Here is a 16,876-nt window from a genome sequence, read left to right on the forward strand (position 1 = left end):
CAGACAGTCCTAGGGTCAATCCCAGTTGTATCAGACAGTCCTAGGGACAATCTCAGTTGTATCAGACAGCCCTAGGGTGGATCTAAATTGTATTTCCTTGATTCCTCAAATCCAATCTCCTCGCCAACTTCTCAGCCGTATTGGATTAGAAGGTTGACGGTCTCTCCCCTCTAAACCTAATTGAGAATCGAGGAAAGAAGAATTTGCCACCCTTCTGCCAAAGCATGCACTTGCCCACTCCCTATCATGGAGTTAAATATTGGCTTGGTCTAAGCATTGCCTGGACTGAGTTTCCAACATTGGTAAATCCATAATGGGGAATGTGCACATGAAGAGAAGGGTGTAGATTAACGAAACTCCCATTTAACTGTGTGATCAGTTTGTGTTACCTGTCATCTCTCACACACAGCGATGTTGTTTCTTTGTAATATTGAGGGTGTATTGAAAAACACCCCTCTGTTTTATGGACACAGGAAGTTATTGGATCCAAGCACTCCATCATAAAGCTTAGTGAAAGGTGAAAGGCTAAAGATGCCATAATCAGTGGTGAAACTGTGTTTGCCCATGTTGTGAACTGTGTGAATCAGTAAACAAAAAGCATTACAGCAGTTATTGTGGATCTCAGAAACGTACGATTCGTCAGTGTGCTGGACTGAGCTGGGTCCTTCCTCAGCCTGACCAGGAGGGTCCTAAATTAGGGAAGGAAAAAGAAGAAATAATTACATAATTAAATCTAATCAATTAAAATCTAATTAGGATGACATACAGTTCTGCTAGCCAATGCTAAAGTAAGTATACCTCTACACTGTATTGAAGAGCATCCTGTTTGTGCTGTGACTTGATTGGGTCCTCCCAAAGTTTACCTTCTGGGTCAAAGGCCTTAGGCTGCCATCCATCCAGAAAGACAGGTGAGTATGGAGGGACAGACTCAACAAGCTGGGAGCTGGGAGAGAAAGAGGTCAAAGGTCAGGACTTATCTTGAGCCTTGTCAATGGATGGCAATGTGCATATGAACTACACACAAACATACAGATGCCGTATCTTAATTTGATCATCCTGTTTTTGCAGGAATTTTCCTGCACAGCAGGAAATGCAAACATGTGGTGTATTCAAGGTCTAAAAAGGCTTCTAAAGTTTGTATTTTCCACTTTAAATGTCAGACTTGCACTAATGAAAAATGTATCAAACCCTACAAAAAATGTCCATTAACTATAATCCACACAACAATTCACATTTCCTGTTGCTGCAGGATTATTTTCCTGCTGTGTGAAACAGGCTCAAATTAAGATACGGCATCTGTACATCAATAAGCACAGATATCATATGCAGTACATACACACACACACACACACACACACCAGTTTCCCCTGTAGTTCAGTTGGTAGAGCATGGTGCTTGTAACACCAGTATAGTGGGTTTTATTCCCGGGACCACTCATACGTAAGATGTATGCACGAATGACTGGTAGTCGGTTTAGATAAAAGCGTCTGCTAAATAGCATATATGATTATATTACCAGTGTAAGGTCCAGTTAAGCCCTAGGGAGGTCCAGAGCTCCTTCTCGTCGTCGGTCAGGTGCTTCTGCAGTAGAGACACAGCACCACTGGTCAGGGCTGGACTGACCACAGTCGCCCCCATCTCTGGCCCACCAGTAGTCTTCACCATCTGAGACCAGAGAGAGAGAGACATGAATTGATCTCAGACTTAACACTGATGCCTCCATCCCAACATCTGTCCGCCTGGGACGGACAGAGAGAGACAGACAGACAGAGACAGACAGATAGATAATTATACAGTATCACCACAGATAGGACAATGAACCAGATATTTCACCGGATGAATGTGAGCATCTGCTTGGCGTTTCCACTCACTACCAGTGACAACTATCATTGTCCTATCTGTGGTGATACTGTAAGCCCTATTTTCCGGCAGTGGGAGAAGATTTTGGCCGACATTCTGCTAATTTTATCAGTGTCCTAATTCAGATAGCATTGCTGGTTAGGTATCCTGTGGCTGTGCTGATGAGGAGTGAACATCTAGCCTGGCCCCAGGTCTGTTGGTACTGCATTGTCAGCGACCAATGGAGTTGGCTATACAGAACACTCAGATCTGGGATCAGGCCAGTAAATACCTACCAAGACCAGTGGACTGATCTGGGACCAGGCTAGTAAGTGAATATATCTGTAGTGAATATATCTGGAACCAGGCTAGTAAATACATACCAGGCCCAGTGGACTGATCTGGGACCAGGCTAGTAAATACATACCAGGCCCAGGGGAATAAAGACGTGATGCACCAGCTCCCCAGAAGAGGGCTCTGTGATGGACGACTTCAGGCGGTCCTGAAAGCAAAATAATCTAATAATAATATATGCTATTTATCCAAAGCAACTTACAGTCCCGCTGCATATATTTGATGTACGGGTGGTCCCGGGAATGGAAGCCTGCCGTTGCCAGCACCATGCTCTACTAACTGAGCTACAGATAGTAAAACGGAGGAAAGTACTGAGCTTCTTTTTTTAAAGGGAAAACAGAGATCCAATCTGTATTTTTATTACATGATAGGACAGATGTAGGAACATATTGGGAGATAGACAGAGGGCAGACAGATGTAGGAACATATTGGGAGATAGACAGAGGGCAGACAGATGTAGGAACATATTGGGAGATAGACAGAGGCCAGACAGATGTAGGAACATATTGGGAGACAGGCAGAGGGCAGACAGATGTAGGAACCGATTGGGAGATAGGCAGAAGGCAGACAGATGTAGGAACATATTGGGAGATAGACAGAGGGCAGACAGATGTAGGAACATATTGGGAGACAGGCAGAGGGCAGACAGATGTAGGAACATATTGGGAGATAGACAGAGGGCAGACAGATGTAGGAACAGATTGGGAGATAGGCAGAGGGCAGACAGATGTAGGAACATATTGGGAGATAGACAGAGGGCAGACAGATGTAGGAACATATTGGGAGATAGCCAGAGGGCAGACAGATGTAAGGATGCTGGAACCCCGTCTCCAAGGGGACATGTGTTGTCCAGAGTCCAGAAGGTTACCACTACACCCCGGAGTACACTGAGGTGAGAAAATTAGAAAGAAATTAGCCTTACATACCAAAGATTGATTTTGTGTGACAGAGAGGGACAATAGTCAGAAACAAATGCCTCTGTTATTCCACTACATGGGCTCACCAGCAGACAGAAGGAGTACTTGACTTTCTGAAAAATGTCAACAAACTCCTCCGTAGGTGGAGGGCAGGCTTTCAGGGTCAGCAAATCATCTGCACACAAAACACAAAACAATCAACTACTACGATGGGGATTCATCAATGAAATAACATGTAAGAATAGTACCCAGAATGCACAACTTTATTCATTTCACTAGACCCTTCCTCCCGTTTATCGCTTCTTGAGGTGCCACTGTACAGTTCCACTAGCCAATGCTACAGTAATTATACCTCTACACTGTATCGAAGAGCATCCTGTTGGTGCTGTGACTGGATTGGGTCCTGAGATTAATGATATGTGCCCATTGATTCTTGAAGAATATAACTTATAAATGCCTCATGAGCCATACCCCGTCAGAACCCAAAATAAAAACGTGTTTTGTTTACTCCAATGTTTGTAAACAATGCAATTGTAAACAAACACCGTATAGCCAAAAAACATGGCTAAAGCTATTATTTTGGTCTCATCTATTTTTGAGCGTTGAGTGTGGTTACATTTCTCCAGACCCATCCGACAGCTGTTTACCACCTTTAATAACTCTCTCTCTCTCTCTCTCTCACCATCCTGCTTCTCTTTCTTCTTGCTTTTTCTGCTCTTCCTCTTCCTCTGGTTGAGGATGCTCTGAGCCTCAGCAGCCTGCTGCAGGCGGCCCATGAAGCGCTCCACGTCATCAATGCAGTGGTTTAGGATCTCCTGAAGGAGGAACACATCCCAGATAAACCAGACACATCAATGCAGTGGTTTAGGATCTCCTGAAGGAGGAACACATCCCAGATAAACCAGACACATCAATGCAGTGGTTTAGGATCTCCTGAAGGAGGAACACATCCCAGATAAACCAGACACATCAATGCAGTGGTTTAGGGAGAGCAGCCATGCACACACACACAAACACACACAAAGACACACAGACACACACACACACACACACCTGCACATGCACACACACGCACACACACACACACACACACACACACAGACACACACACGCACACACACCTGCACATGCACACACACGCACACACACACACACACACACAAACACACACAAAGACACACAGACACACACACGCACACACACAAAGACACACGCACACACACATGAACACACAAATACAGATACATACCACCTCTCTCTCTGCATGTTCTCGAGATGTGTGTTTTGGCTCACTACTGGCCCCCTTCACTGACGAGAGATATAACATAGATGTCAGTTTAAACAACACACACATGCACACACACACAAATACAGTGCACACACATACACACACCTTTGAACTCCTTTGCGTAGCCATGGGAAGGAAGTTGACCATCATGGGGCATGACTCTAACACCTGATGGCTTCCTAGGACGTACTGGGGGTGGTGTCCCAGACATCTGAGGGGGAGAGAGAGAGAGAGAGAGAGAGTGTAATGGTGATGCCATCAAGAGGTCTTCCTGGAGTTTTTGTTTTTTGTTATATTCCTTAAGACGTCAGCATGCTTCAGTTCGTCTGGCGGCTAGCCCGAGTGTGCTTGCATACTTCCTTAAACAATTATAGACTACCACCATGTGATTCAGAAGGTACAGTACAACCATAGACTACCACCATGTGATTCAGAAGACAGTACAACCATAGACTACCACCATGTGGTTCAGAAGACAGTACAACCATAGACTACCACCATGTGATTCAGAAGGTACAGTACAACCATAGACTACCACCATGTGATTCAGAAGATACAGTACAACCATAGACTACCCCCATGTGATTCAGAAGACAGTACAACCATAGACTACCACCATGTGGTTCAGAAGGTACAGTACAACCATAGACTACCACCATGTGGTTCAGAAGGTACAGTACAACCATAGACTACCACCATGTGATTTAGAAGACAGTACAACCATAGACTACCACCATGTGATTCAGAAGGTACAGTACAACCATAGACTACCCCCATGTGATTCAGAAGGTACAGTACAACCATAGACTACCACCATGTGGTTCAGAAGACAGTACAACCATAGACTACCACCATGTGATTCAGAAGGTACAGTACAACCATAGACTACCACCATGTGGTTCAGAAGGTACAGTACAACCATAGACTACCACCATGTGATTCAGAAGGTACAGTACAACCATAGACTACCACCATGTGGTTCAGAAGACAGTACAACCATAGACTACCACCATGTGGTTCAGAAGGTACAGTACAACCATAGACTACCACCATGTGGTTCAGAAGACAGTACAACCATAGACTACCACCATGTGATTCAGAAGGTACAGTACAACCATAGACTACCACCATGTGATTCAGAAGACAGTACAACCATAGACTACCACCATGTGGTTCAGAAGACAGTACAACCATAGACTACCACCATGTGATTCAGAAGGTACAGTACAACCATAGACTACCACCATGTGATTCAGAAGGTACAGTACAACCATAGACTACCACCATGTGGTTCAGAAGGTACAGTACAACCATAGACTACCACCATGTGGTTCAGAAGACAGTACAACCATAGACTACCACCATGTGATTCAGAAGTTACAGTACAACCATAGACTACCACCATGTGATTCAGAAGGTACAGTACAACCATAGACTACCACCATGTGATTCAGAAGACAGTACAACCATAGACTACCACCATGTGATTCAGAAGACAGTACAACCATAGACTACCACCATGTGATTCAGAAGACAGTACAACCATAGACTACCACCATGTGATTCAGAAGGTACAGTACAACCATAGACTACCACCATGTGGTTCAGAAGATACAGTACAACCATAGACTACCACCATGTGATTCAGAAGGTACAGTACAACCATAGACTACCACCATGTGGTTCAGAAGACAGTACAACCATAGACTACCACCATGTGGTTCAGAAGACAGTACAACCATAGACTACCACCATGTGATTCAGAAGATACAGTACAACCATAGACTACCACCATGTGGTTCAGAAGGTACAGTACAACCATAGACTACCACCATGTGGTTCAGAAGACAGTACAACCATAGACTACCACCATGTGGTTCAGAAGGTACAGTACAACCATAGACTACCACCATGTGATTCAGAAGGTACAGTACAACCATAGACTACCACCATGTGATTCAGAAGACAGTACAACCATAGACTACCACCATGTGATTCAGAAGACAGTACAACCATAGACTACCACCATGTGGTTCAGAAGACAGTACAACCATAGACTACCACCATGTGATTCAGAAGGTACAGTACAACCATAGACTACCACCATGTGGTTCAGAAGGTACAGTACAACCATAGACTACCACCATGTGGTTCAGAAGGTACAGTACAACCATAGACTACCACCATGTGGTTCAGAAGGTACAGTACAACCATAGACTACCACCATGTGGTTCAGAAGGTACAGTACAACCATAGACTACCACCATGTGATTCAGAAGGTACAGTACAACCATAGACTACCACCATGTGATTCAGAAGACAGTACAACCATAGACTACCACCATGTGGTTCAGAAGACAGTACAACCATAGACTACCACCATGTGGTTCAGAAGGTACAGTACAACCATAGACTACCACCATGTGGTTCAGAAGACAGTACAACCATAGACTACCACCATGTGGTTCAGAAGACAGTACAACCATAGACTACCACCATGTGATTCAGAAGGTACAGTACAACCATAGACTACCACCATGTGGTTCAGAAGGTACAGTACAACCATAGACTACCACCATGTGATTCAGAAGATACAGTACAACCATAGACTACCACCATGTGATTTAGAAGACAGTACAACCATAGACTACCACCATGTGGTTCAGAAGGTACAGTACAACCATAGACTACCACCATGTGATTCAGAAGGTACAGTACAACCATAGACTACCACCATGTGGTTCAGAAGACAGTACAACCATAGACTACCACCATGTGGTTCAGAAGACAGTACAACCATAGACTACCACCATGTGGTTCAGAAGGTACAGTACAACCATAGACTACCACCATGTGGTTCAGAAGACAGTACAACCATAGACTACCACCATGTGGTTCAGAAGGTACAGTACAACCATAGACTACCACCATGTGGTTCAGAAGGTACAGTACAACCATAGACTACCACCATGTGATTCAGAAGGTACAGTACAACCATAGACTACCACCATGTGATTCAGAAGACAGTACAACCATAGACTACCACCATGTGGTTCAGAAGACAGTACAACCATAGACTACCACCATGTGGTTCAGAAGGTACAGTACAACCATAGACTACCACCATGTGATTCAGAAGACAGTACAACCATAGACTACCACCATGTGATTCAGAAGACAGTACAACCATAGACTACCACCATGTGATTCAGAAGACAGTACAACCATAGACTACCACCATGTGATTCAGAAGGTACAGTACAACCATAGACTACCACCATGTGATTCAGAAGGTACAGTACAACCATAGACTACCACCATGTGGTTCAGAAGTTACAGTACAACCATAGACTACCACCATGTGATTCAGAAGACAGTACAACCATAGACTACCACCATGTGATTCAGAAGGTACAGTACAACCATAGACAACCACCATGTGATTCAGAAGGTACAGTACAACCATAGACTACCACCATGTGATTCAGAAGGTACAGTACAACCATAGACTACCACCATGTGGTTCAGAAGACAGTACAACCATAGACTACCACCATGTGGTTCAGAAGGTACAGTACAACCATAGACTACCACCATGTGGTTCAGAAGACAGTACAACCATAGACTACCACCATGTGATTCAGAAGGTACAGTACAACCATAGACTACCACCATGTGATTCAGAAGACAGTACAACCATAGACTACCACCATGTGGTTCAGAAGACAGTACAACCATAGACTACCACCATGTGATTCAGAAGGTACAGTACAACCATAGACTACCACCATGTGATTCAGAAGGTACAGTACAACCATAGACTACCACCATGTGGTTCAGAAGGTACAGTACAACCATAGACTACCACCATGTGGTTCAGAAGACAGTACAACCATAGACTACCACCATGTGATTCAGAAGTTACAGTACAACCATAGACTACCACCATGTGATTCAGAAGGTACAGTACAACCATAGACTACCACCATGTGATTCAGAAGACAGTACAACCATAGACTACCACCATGTGATTCAGAAGACAGTACAACCATAGACTACCACCATGTGATTCAGAAGACAGTACAACCATAGACTACCACCATGTGATTCAGAAGGTACAGTACAACCATAGACTACCACCATGTGGTTCAGAAGATACAGTACAACCATAGACTACCACCATGTGATTCAGAAGGTACAGTACAACCATAGACTACCACCATGTGGTTCAGAAGACAGTACAACCATAGACTACCACCATGTGGTTCAGAAGACAGTACAACCATAGACTACCACCATGTGATTCAGAAGATACAGTACAACCATAGACTACCACCATGTGGTTCAGAAGGTACAGTACAACCATAGACTACCACCATGTGGTTCAGAAGACAGTACAACCATAGACTACCACCATGTGGTTCAGAAGGTACAGTACAACCATAGACTACCACCATGTGATTCAGAAGGTACAGTACAACCATAGACTACCACCATGTGATTCAGAAGACAGTACAACCATAGACTACCACCATGTGATTCAGAAGACAGTACAACCATAGACTACCACCATGTGGTTCAGAAGACAGTACAACCATAGACTACCACCATGTGATTCAGAAGGTACAGTACAACCATAGACTACCACCATGTGGTTCAGAAGGTACAGTACAACCATAGACTACCACCATGTGGTTCAGAAGGTACAGTACAACCATAGACTACCACCATGTGGTTCAGAAGGTACAGTACAACCATAGACTACCACCATGTGGTTCAGAAGGTACAGTACAACCATAGACTACCACCATGTGATTCAGAAGGTACAGTACAACCATAGACTACCACCATGTGATTCAGAAGACAGTACAACCATAGACTACCACCATGTGGTTCAGAAGACAGTACAACCATAGACTACCACCATGTGGTTCAGAAGGTACAGTACAACCATAGACTACCACCATATGGTTCAGAAGACAGTACAACCATAGACTACCACCATGTGGTTCAGAAGACAGTACAACCATAGACTACCACCATGTGATTCAGAAGGTACAGTACAACCATAGACTACCACCATGTGGTTCAGAAGGTACAGTACAACCATAGACTACCACCATGTGATTCAGAAGATACAGTACAACCATAGACTACCACCATGTGATTTAGAAGACAGTACAACCATAGACTACCACCATGTGGTTCAGAAGGTACAGTACAACCATAGACTACCACCATGTGATTCAGAAGGTACAGTACAACCATAGACTACCACCATGTGGTTCAGAAGACAGTACAACCATAGACTACCACCATGTGGTTCAGAAGACAGTACAACCATAGACTACCACCATGTGGTTCAGAAGGTACAGTACAACCATAGACTACCACCATGTGGTTCAGAAGACAGTACAACCATAGACTACCACCATGTGGTTCAGAAGGTACAGTACAACCATAGACTACCACCATGTGGTTCAGAAGGTACAGTACAACCATAGACTACCACCATGTGATTCAGAAGGTACAGTACAACCATAGACTACCACCATGTGATTCAGAAGACAGTACAACCATAGACTACCACCATGTGGTTCAGAAGACAGTACAACCATAGACTACCACCATGTGGTTCAGAAGGTACAGTACAACCATAGACTACCACCATGTGATTCAGAAGACAGTACAACCATAGACTACCACCATGTGATTCAGAAGACAGTACAACCATAGACTACCACCATGTGATTCAGAAGACAGTACAACCATAGACTACCACCATGTGATTCAGAAGGTACAGTACAACCATAGACTACCACCATGTGATTCAGAAGGTACAGTACAACCATAGACTACCACCATGTGGTTCAGAAGTTACAGTACAACCATAGACTACCACCATGTGATTCAGAAGACAGTACAACCATAGACTACCACCATGTGATTCAGAAGGTACAGTACAACCATAGACAACCACCATGTGATTCAGAAGGTACAGTACAACCATAGACTACCACCATGTGATTCAGAAGGTACAGTACAACCATAGACAACCACCATGTGATTCAGAAGACAGTACAACCATAGACTACCACCATGTGATTCAGAAGGTACAGTACAACCATAGACTACCACCATGTGATTCAGAAGGTACAGTACAACCATAGACTACCACCATGTGGTTCAGAAGATACAGTACAACCATAGACAACCACCATGTGATTCAGAAGACAGTACAACCATAGACTACCACCATGTGGTTCAGAAGACAGTACAACCATAGACTACCACCATGTGGTTCAGAAGGTACAGTACAACCATAGACAACCACCATGTGATTCAGAAGACAGTACAACCATAGACTACCACCATGTGATTCAGAAGGTACAGTACAACCATAGACTACCACCATGTGATTCAGAAGGTACAGTACAACCATAGACTACCCCCATGTGATTCAGAAGGTACAGTACAACCATAGACTACCACCATGTGGTTCAGAAGACAGTACAACCATAGACTACCACCATGTGGTTCAGAAGACAGTACAACCATAGACTACCACCATGTGATTCAGAAGTTACAGTACAACCATAGACTACCACCATGTGATTCAGAAGGTACAGTACAACCATAGACTACCACCATGTGGTTCAGAAGGTACAGTACAACCATAGACTACCACCATGTGGTTCAGAAGACAGTACAACCATAGACTACCACCATGTGATTCAGAAGGTACAGTACAACCATAGACTACCACCATGTGATTCAGAAGACAGTACAACCATAGACTACCACCATGTGGTTCAGAAGGTACAGTACAACCATAGACTACCACCATGTGATTCAGAAGGTACAGTACAACCATAGACTACCACCATGTGGTTCAGAAGGTACAGTACAACCATAGACTACCACCATGTGGTTCAGAAGACAGTACAACCATAGACTACCACCATGTGATTCAGAAGTTACAGTACAACCATAGACTACCACCATGTGATTCAGAAGGTACAGTACAACCATAGACTACCACCATGTGATTCAGAAGGTACAGTACAACCATAGACTACCACCATGTGGTTCAGAAGATACAGTACAACCATAGACTACCACCATGTGATTCAGAAGCTACAGTACAACCATAGACTACCACCATGTGGTTCAGAAGACAGTACAACCATAGACTACCACCATGTGGTTCAGAAGACAGTACAACCATAGACTACCACCATGTGGTTCAGAAGGTACAGTACAACCATAGACTACCACCATGTGATTCAGAAGGTACAGTACAACCATAGACTACCACCATGTGGTTCAGAAGGTACAGTACAACCATAGACTACCCCCATGTGATTCAGAAGACAGTACAACCATAGACTACCACCATGTGATTCAGCAGGTACAGTACAACCATAGACTACCACCATGTGATTCAGAAGACAGTACAACCATAGACTACCACCATGTGGTTCAGAAGACAGTACAACCATAGACTACCACCATGTGGTTCAGAAGGTACAGTACAACCATAGACTACCACCATGTGGTTCAGAAGACAGTACAACCATAGACTACCACCATGTGGTTCAGAAGACAGTACAACCATAGACTACCACCATGTGATTCAGAAGGTACAGTACAACCATAGACTACCACCATGTGGTTCAGAAGGTACAGTACAACCATAGACTACCACCATGTGATTCAGAAGATACAGTACAACCATAGACTACCACCATGTGATTTAGAAGACAGTACAACCATAGACTACCACCATGTGGTTCAGAAGGTACAGTACAACCATAGACTACCACCATGTGGTTCAGAAGGTACAGTACAACCATAGACTACCACCATGTGGTTCAGAAGGTACAGTACAACCATAGACTACCACCATGTGATTCAGAAGATACAGTACAACCATAGACTACCACCATGTGATTCAGAAGGTACAGTACAACCATAGACTACCACCATGTGGTTCAGAAGGTACAGTACAACCATAGACTACCACCATGTGATTCAGAAGGTACAGTACAACCATAGACTACCACCATGTGGTTCAGAAGGTACAGTACAACCATAGACTACCACCATGTGATTCAGAAGGTACAGTACAACCATAGACTACCACCATGTGATTCAGAAGACAGTACAACCATAGACTACCACCATGTGATTCAGAAGACAGTACAACCATAGACTACCACCATGTGATTCAGAAGTTACAGTACAACCATAGACTACCACCATGTGATTCAGAAGACAGTACAACCATAGACTACCACCATGTGATTCAGAAGACAGTACAACCATAGACTACCACCATGTGATTCAGAAGATACAGTACAACCATAGACTACCACCATGTGGTTCAGAAGATACAGTACAACCATAGACTACCACCATGTGGTTCAGAAGGTACAGTACAACCATAGACTACCACCATGTGATTCAGAAGGTACAGTACAACCATAGACTACCACCATGTGGTTCAGAAGGTACAGTACAACCATAGACTACCACCATGTGGTTCAGAAGACAGTACAACCATAGACTACCACCATGTGGTTCAGAAGACAGTACAACCATAGACTACCACCATGTGATTCAGAAGGTACAGTACAACCATAGACTACCACCATGTGATTCAGAAGACAGTACAACCATAGACTACCACCATGTGGTTCAGAAGACAGTACAACCATAGACTACCACCATGTGGTTCAGAAGACAGTACAACCATAGACTACCACCATGTGGTTCAGAAGGTACAGTACAACCATAGACTACCACCATGTGATTCAGAAGACAGTACAACCATAGACTACCACCATGTGGTTCAGAAGGTACAGTACAACCATAGACTACCACCATGTGGTTCAGAAGGTACAGTACAACCATAGACTACCACCATGTGATTCAGAAGGTACAGTACAACCATAGACTACCACCATGTGATTTAGAAGGTACAGTACAACCATAGACTACCACCATGTGATTCAGAAGACAGTACAACCATAGACTACCACCATGTGATTCAGAAGACAGTACAACCATAGACTACCACCATGTGATTCAGAAGTTACAGTACAACCATAGACTACCACCATGTGGTTCAGAAGACAGTACAACCATAGACTACCACCATGTGGTTCAGAAGTTACAGTACAACCATAGACTACCACCATGTGATTCAGAAGGTACAGTACAACCACGAGGGGGGAATTCACCAACCGATTTCACTAACTGCCCCGTCATATCTCACCACCAGGGGGCAGCAGTGTAACTGCCCAGTCATATCTCACCAACAGGGGGCAGCAGAGTAACTGCCCCGTCAGATCTCACTAACAGGGGGCAGCAATGTAACTGCCTCGTCAGATCTCACCAACAGGGGGCAGCAGAGTAACTGTCCCGTCAGATCTCACCACCAGGGGGCAGCAGTGTAACTGCCTCGTCAGATCTCACCAACAGGGGGCAGCAGAGTAACTGCCCCGTCAGTTCTCACTAACAGGGGGCAGCAGAGTAACTGCCTCGTCAGATCTCACCAACAAGGGGCAGCAGAGTAACTGCCTCGTCAGATCTCACCAACAGGGGGCAGCAGAGTAACTGCCCCGTCATATCTCACCACCAGGGGGCAGCAGTGTAACTGCCCAGTCATATCTCACCAACAGGGGGCAGCAGAGTAACTGGCCCGTCAGATCTCACTAACAGGGGGCAGCAGAGTAACTGCCCCGTCAGATCTCACTAACAGGGGGCAGCAATGTAACTGCCTCGTCAGATCTCACCAACAGGGGGCAGCAGAGTAACTGCCCCGTCAGATCTCACCACCAGGGGGCAGCAGTGTAACTGCCTCGTCAGATCTCACTAACAGGGGGCAGCAGAGTAACTGCCTCGTCAGATCTCACCAACAAGGGGCAGCAGAGTAACTGCCTCGTCAGATCTCACCAACAGGGGGCAGCAGAGTAACTGCCTCGTCAGATCTCACCAACAGGGGGCAGCAGAGTAACTACCCCGTCAGATCTCACCAACAGGGGGCAGCAGAGTAACTGCCCCGTCAGATCTCACTAACAGGGGCAGCAGAGTAACTGCCTCGTCAGATCTCACCAACAAGGGGCAGCAGAGTAACTGCCTCGTCAGATCTCACCAACAGGGGGCAGCAGAGTAACTACCCCGTCAGATCTCACTAACAGGGGGCAGCAGAGTAACTGCCCCGTCAGATCTCACCAACAGGGGGCAGCAGAGTAACTGCCCAGTCAGATCTCACTAACAGGGGGCAGCAATGTAACTGCCTCGTCAGATCTCACTAACAGGGGCCAGAAGAGTAACTGCCCCGTCAGATCTCACTAACAGGGGCCAGAAGAGTAACTGCCCCGTCAGATCTCACCAACAGGGGGCAGCAGAGTAACTGCCCCGTCAGATCTCACCAACAGGGGGCAGCAGAGTAACTGCCTCGTCAGATCTCACCAACAGGGGCCAGAAGAGTAACTGCCCCGTCAGATCTCACTAACAGGGGCCAGAAGAGTAACTGCCCCGTCAGATCTCACCAACAGGGGGCAGCAGAGTAACTGCCCCGTCAGATCTCACCAACAGGGGGCAGCAGAGTAACTGCCTCGTCAGATCTCACCAACAGGGGACAGAAGAGTAACTGCCCCGTCAGATCTCACTAACAGGGGCCAGAAGAGTAACTGCCCCGTCAGATCTCACCAACAGGGGGCAGCAGAGTAACTACCCCGTCAGAATACAAAAGGTAGAAAAGTTAAGAAGAGGAATACAGGGGGTCGTCTTATGACAACACAACTCTTAACAGAGACATACATAACGCTTTGGACATTACAAATATATTGCTGAGAGTCAGGTCAGGTCGTCTTATGACAACACAACGCTTAACAGAGACATACATAACGCATTGGACATTACAAATATATTGCAGAGAGTCAGGTCAGGTCGTCTTATGACAACACAACGCTTAACAGAGACATACATAACGCATTGGACATTACAAATATATTGCTGAGAGTCAGGTCAGGTCGTCTTATGACAACACAACGCTTAACAGAGACATACATAACGCATTGGACATTACAAATATATTGCAGAGAGTCAGGTCAGGTCGTCTTATGACAACACAACGCTTAACAGAGACATACATAACGCATTGGACATTACAAATATATTGCTGAGAGTCAGGTCAGGTCGTCTTATGACAACACAACGCTTAACAGAGACATACATAACGCATTGGACATTACAAATATATTGCAGAAAGTCAGGTCAAAAGTGCATCAGCACAAAAGTAAAACAAAAACTGCCTTGTGGATGAAGTACCTTGCTCAAGGGCACAACGGCAGTAGATGGCACATGAGATTGTAGCGGTTCTCTCTTGGCAGAAGGGAAAAGGTTTTCATCACTTTTCACTTTTCTCACTCATCTCCTGTAAACTCTTTCACATACAGTACATACACCCTTGGCAATATAAATCACCAACTGCCTTTTAAAATAACGTGAGGTGTTCATATTTTATTTATTTAACTAGGCAAGTCAGTTAAGAACAAATTCTTATTTTACAATTACGGCCTACCCAGGCCAAACCCTCCCCTAACCCGGACGACGCTTGGCCAATTGTGCGCCGCCCTATGGGACTCCCGATCACGGCCGGTTGTGATAAACCCCGGGATCGAACCAGGGTCTGTAGTGACTCCTCTAGCACTGAGATGCAGTGCCTTAGACCGCTGCGCCACTATTATCAGTTGATACAAACATGCTGTGTGAAATGAAATATGTGTCACTCCAGTCCTGAAGAGCTACTGGGAACGTGTGTTTGTTCCAGCCCAGCAGTAATACACTTCATTTAACTCATTGTGGTCCGTATTGAAGACCATGTTCCATTAACTGAAAACGTGTGTTTGTTCCAGCCCAGCAGTAATACACTTCATTTAACTCATTGTGGTCCGTATTGAAGACCATGTTCCATTAACTGAAAACGTGTGTTTGTTCCAGCCCAGCAGTAATACACTTCATTTAACTCATTGTGGTCCGTATTGAAGACCATGTTTCATTAACTGAAAACGTGTGTTTGTTCCAGCCCAGCAGTAATACACTTCATTTAACTCATTGTGGTCCGTATTGAAGACCATGTTCCATTAACTGAAAACGGCGGAAGATGGAGATCCCTGTACTACCTGTACTGTAAAAAAAAAATACAACAACAAAAAACAGGAAGAGGCCAGAGGTGTGTGTCACATTGTCACATTCCCTCAGCTGACAGCGAGAATGCTGTTTCGCATTCCTGTGTGTGTGTGTGTGTGTGTGTGTGTGTGTGTGTGTGTGTGTGTGTGTGTGTGTGTGTGTGTGTGTGTGTGTGTGTGTGTGTGTGCGTGTGTGTGTGCGTGCGTGCGTGCGTGTGGGTCACTGACAGATTCAGTGCAATGACATCATAGACCAAATCCATTGAATTTTCTGAACA

The 16,876-nt window shown here is 44.9% G+C and overlaps 1 protein-coding gene across 1 annotated transcript in view; it reads right to left on the reverse strand.

Annotated features, from left to right (window-relative positions):
* The window catches only part of eps8l1a (eps8 like 1a), a 32,260-nt gene that overhangs the window by 14,553 nt on the left and 831 nt on the right, over positions 1 to 16,876 (reverse strand). The window contains exons 2-9 of the mRNA XM_038988348.1: positions 4,504 to 4,609; positions 4,360 to 4,418; positions 3,793 to 3,925; positions 3,197 to 3,285; positions 2,267 to 2,341; positions 1,517 to 1,665; positions 799 to 943; positions 634 to 689 (exon numbers count right to left, since the gene is read on the reverse strand). Coding sequence (XP_038844276.1) covers positions 634 to 689; positions 799 to 943; positions 1,517 to 1,665; positions 2,267 to 2,341; positions 3,197 to 3,285; positions 3,793 to 3,925; positions 4,360 to 4,418; positions 4,504 to 4,609 — 812 coding nt within the window. The remainder of the gene's footprint in view (positions 1 to 633; positions 690 to 798; positions 944 to 1,516; positions 1,666 to 2,266; positions 2,342 to 3,196; positions 3,286 to 3,792; positions 3,926 to 4,359; positions 4,419 to 4,503; positions 4,610 to 16,876) is intronic.

This window comes from Salvelinus namaycush, chromosome 3 (assembly GCF_016432855.1).
Source record: "Salvelinus namaycush isolate Seneca chromosome 3, SaNama_1.0, whole genome shotgun sequence".
Taxonomy (NCBI): domain Eukaryota; kingdom Metazoa; phylum Chordata; class Actinopteri; order Salmoniformes; family Salmonidae; genus Salvelinus; species Salvelinus namaycush.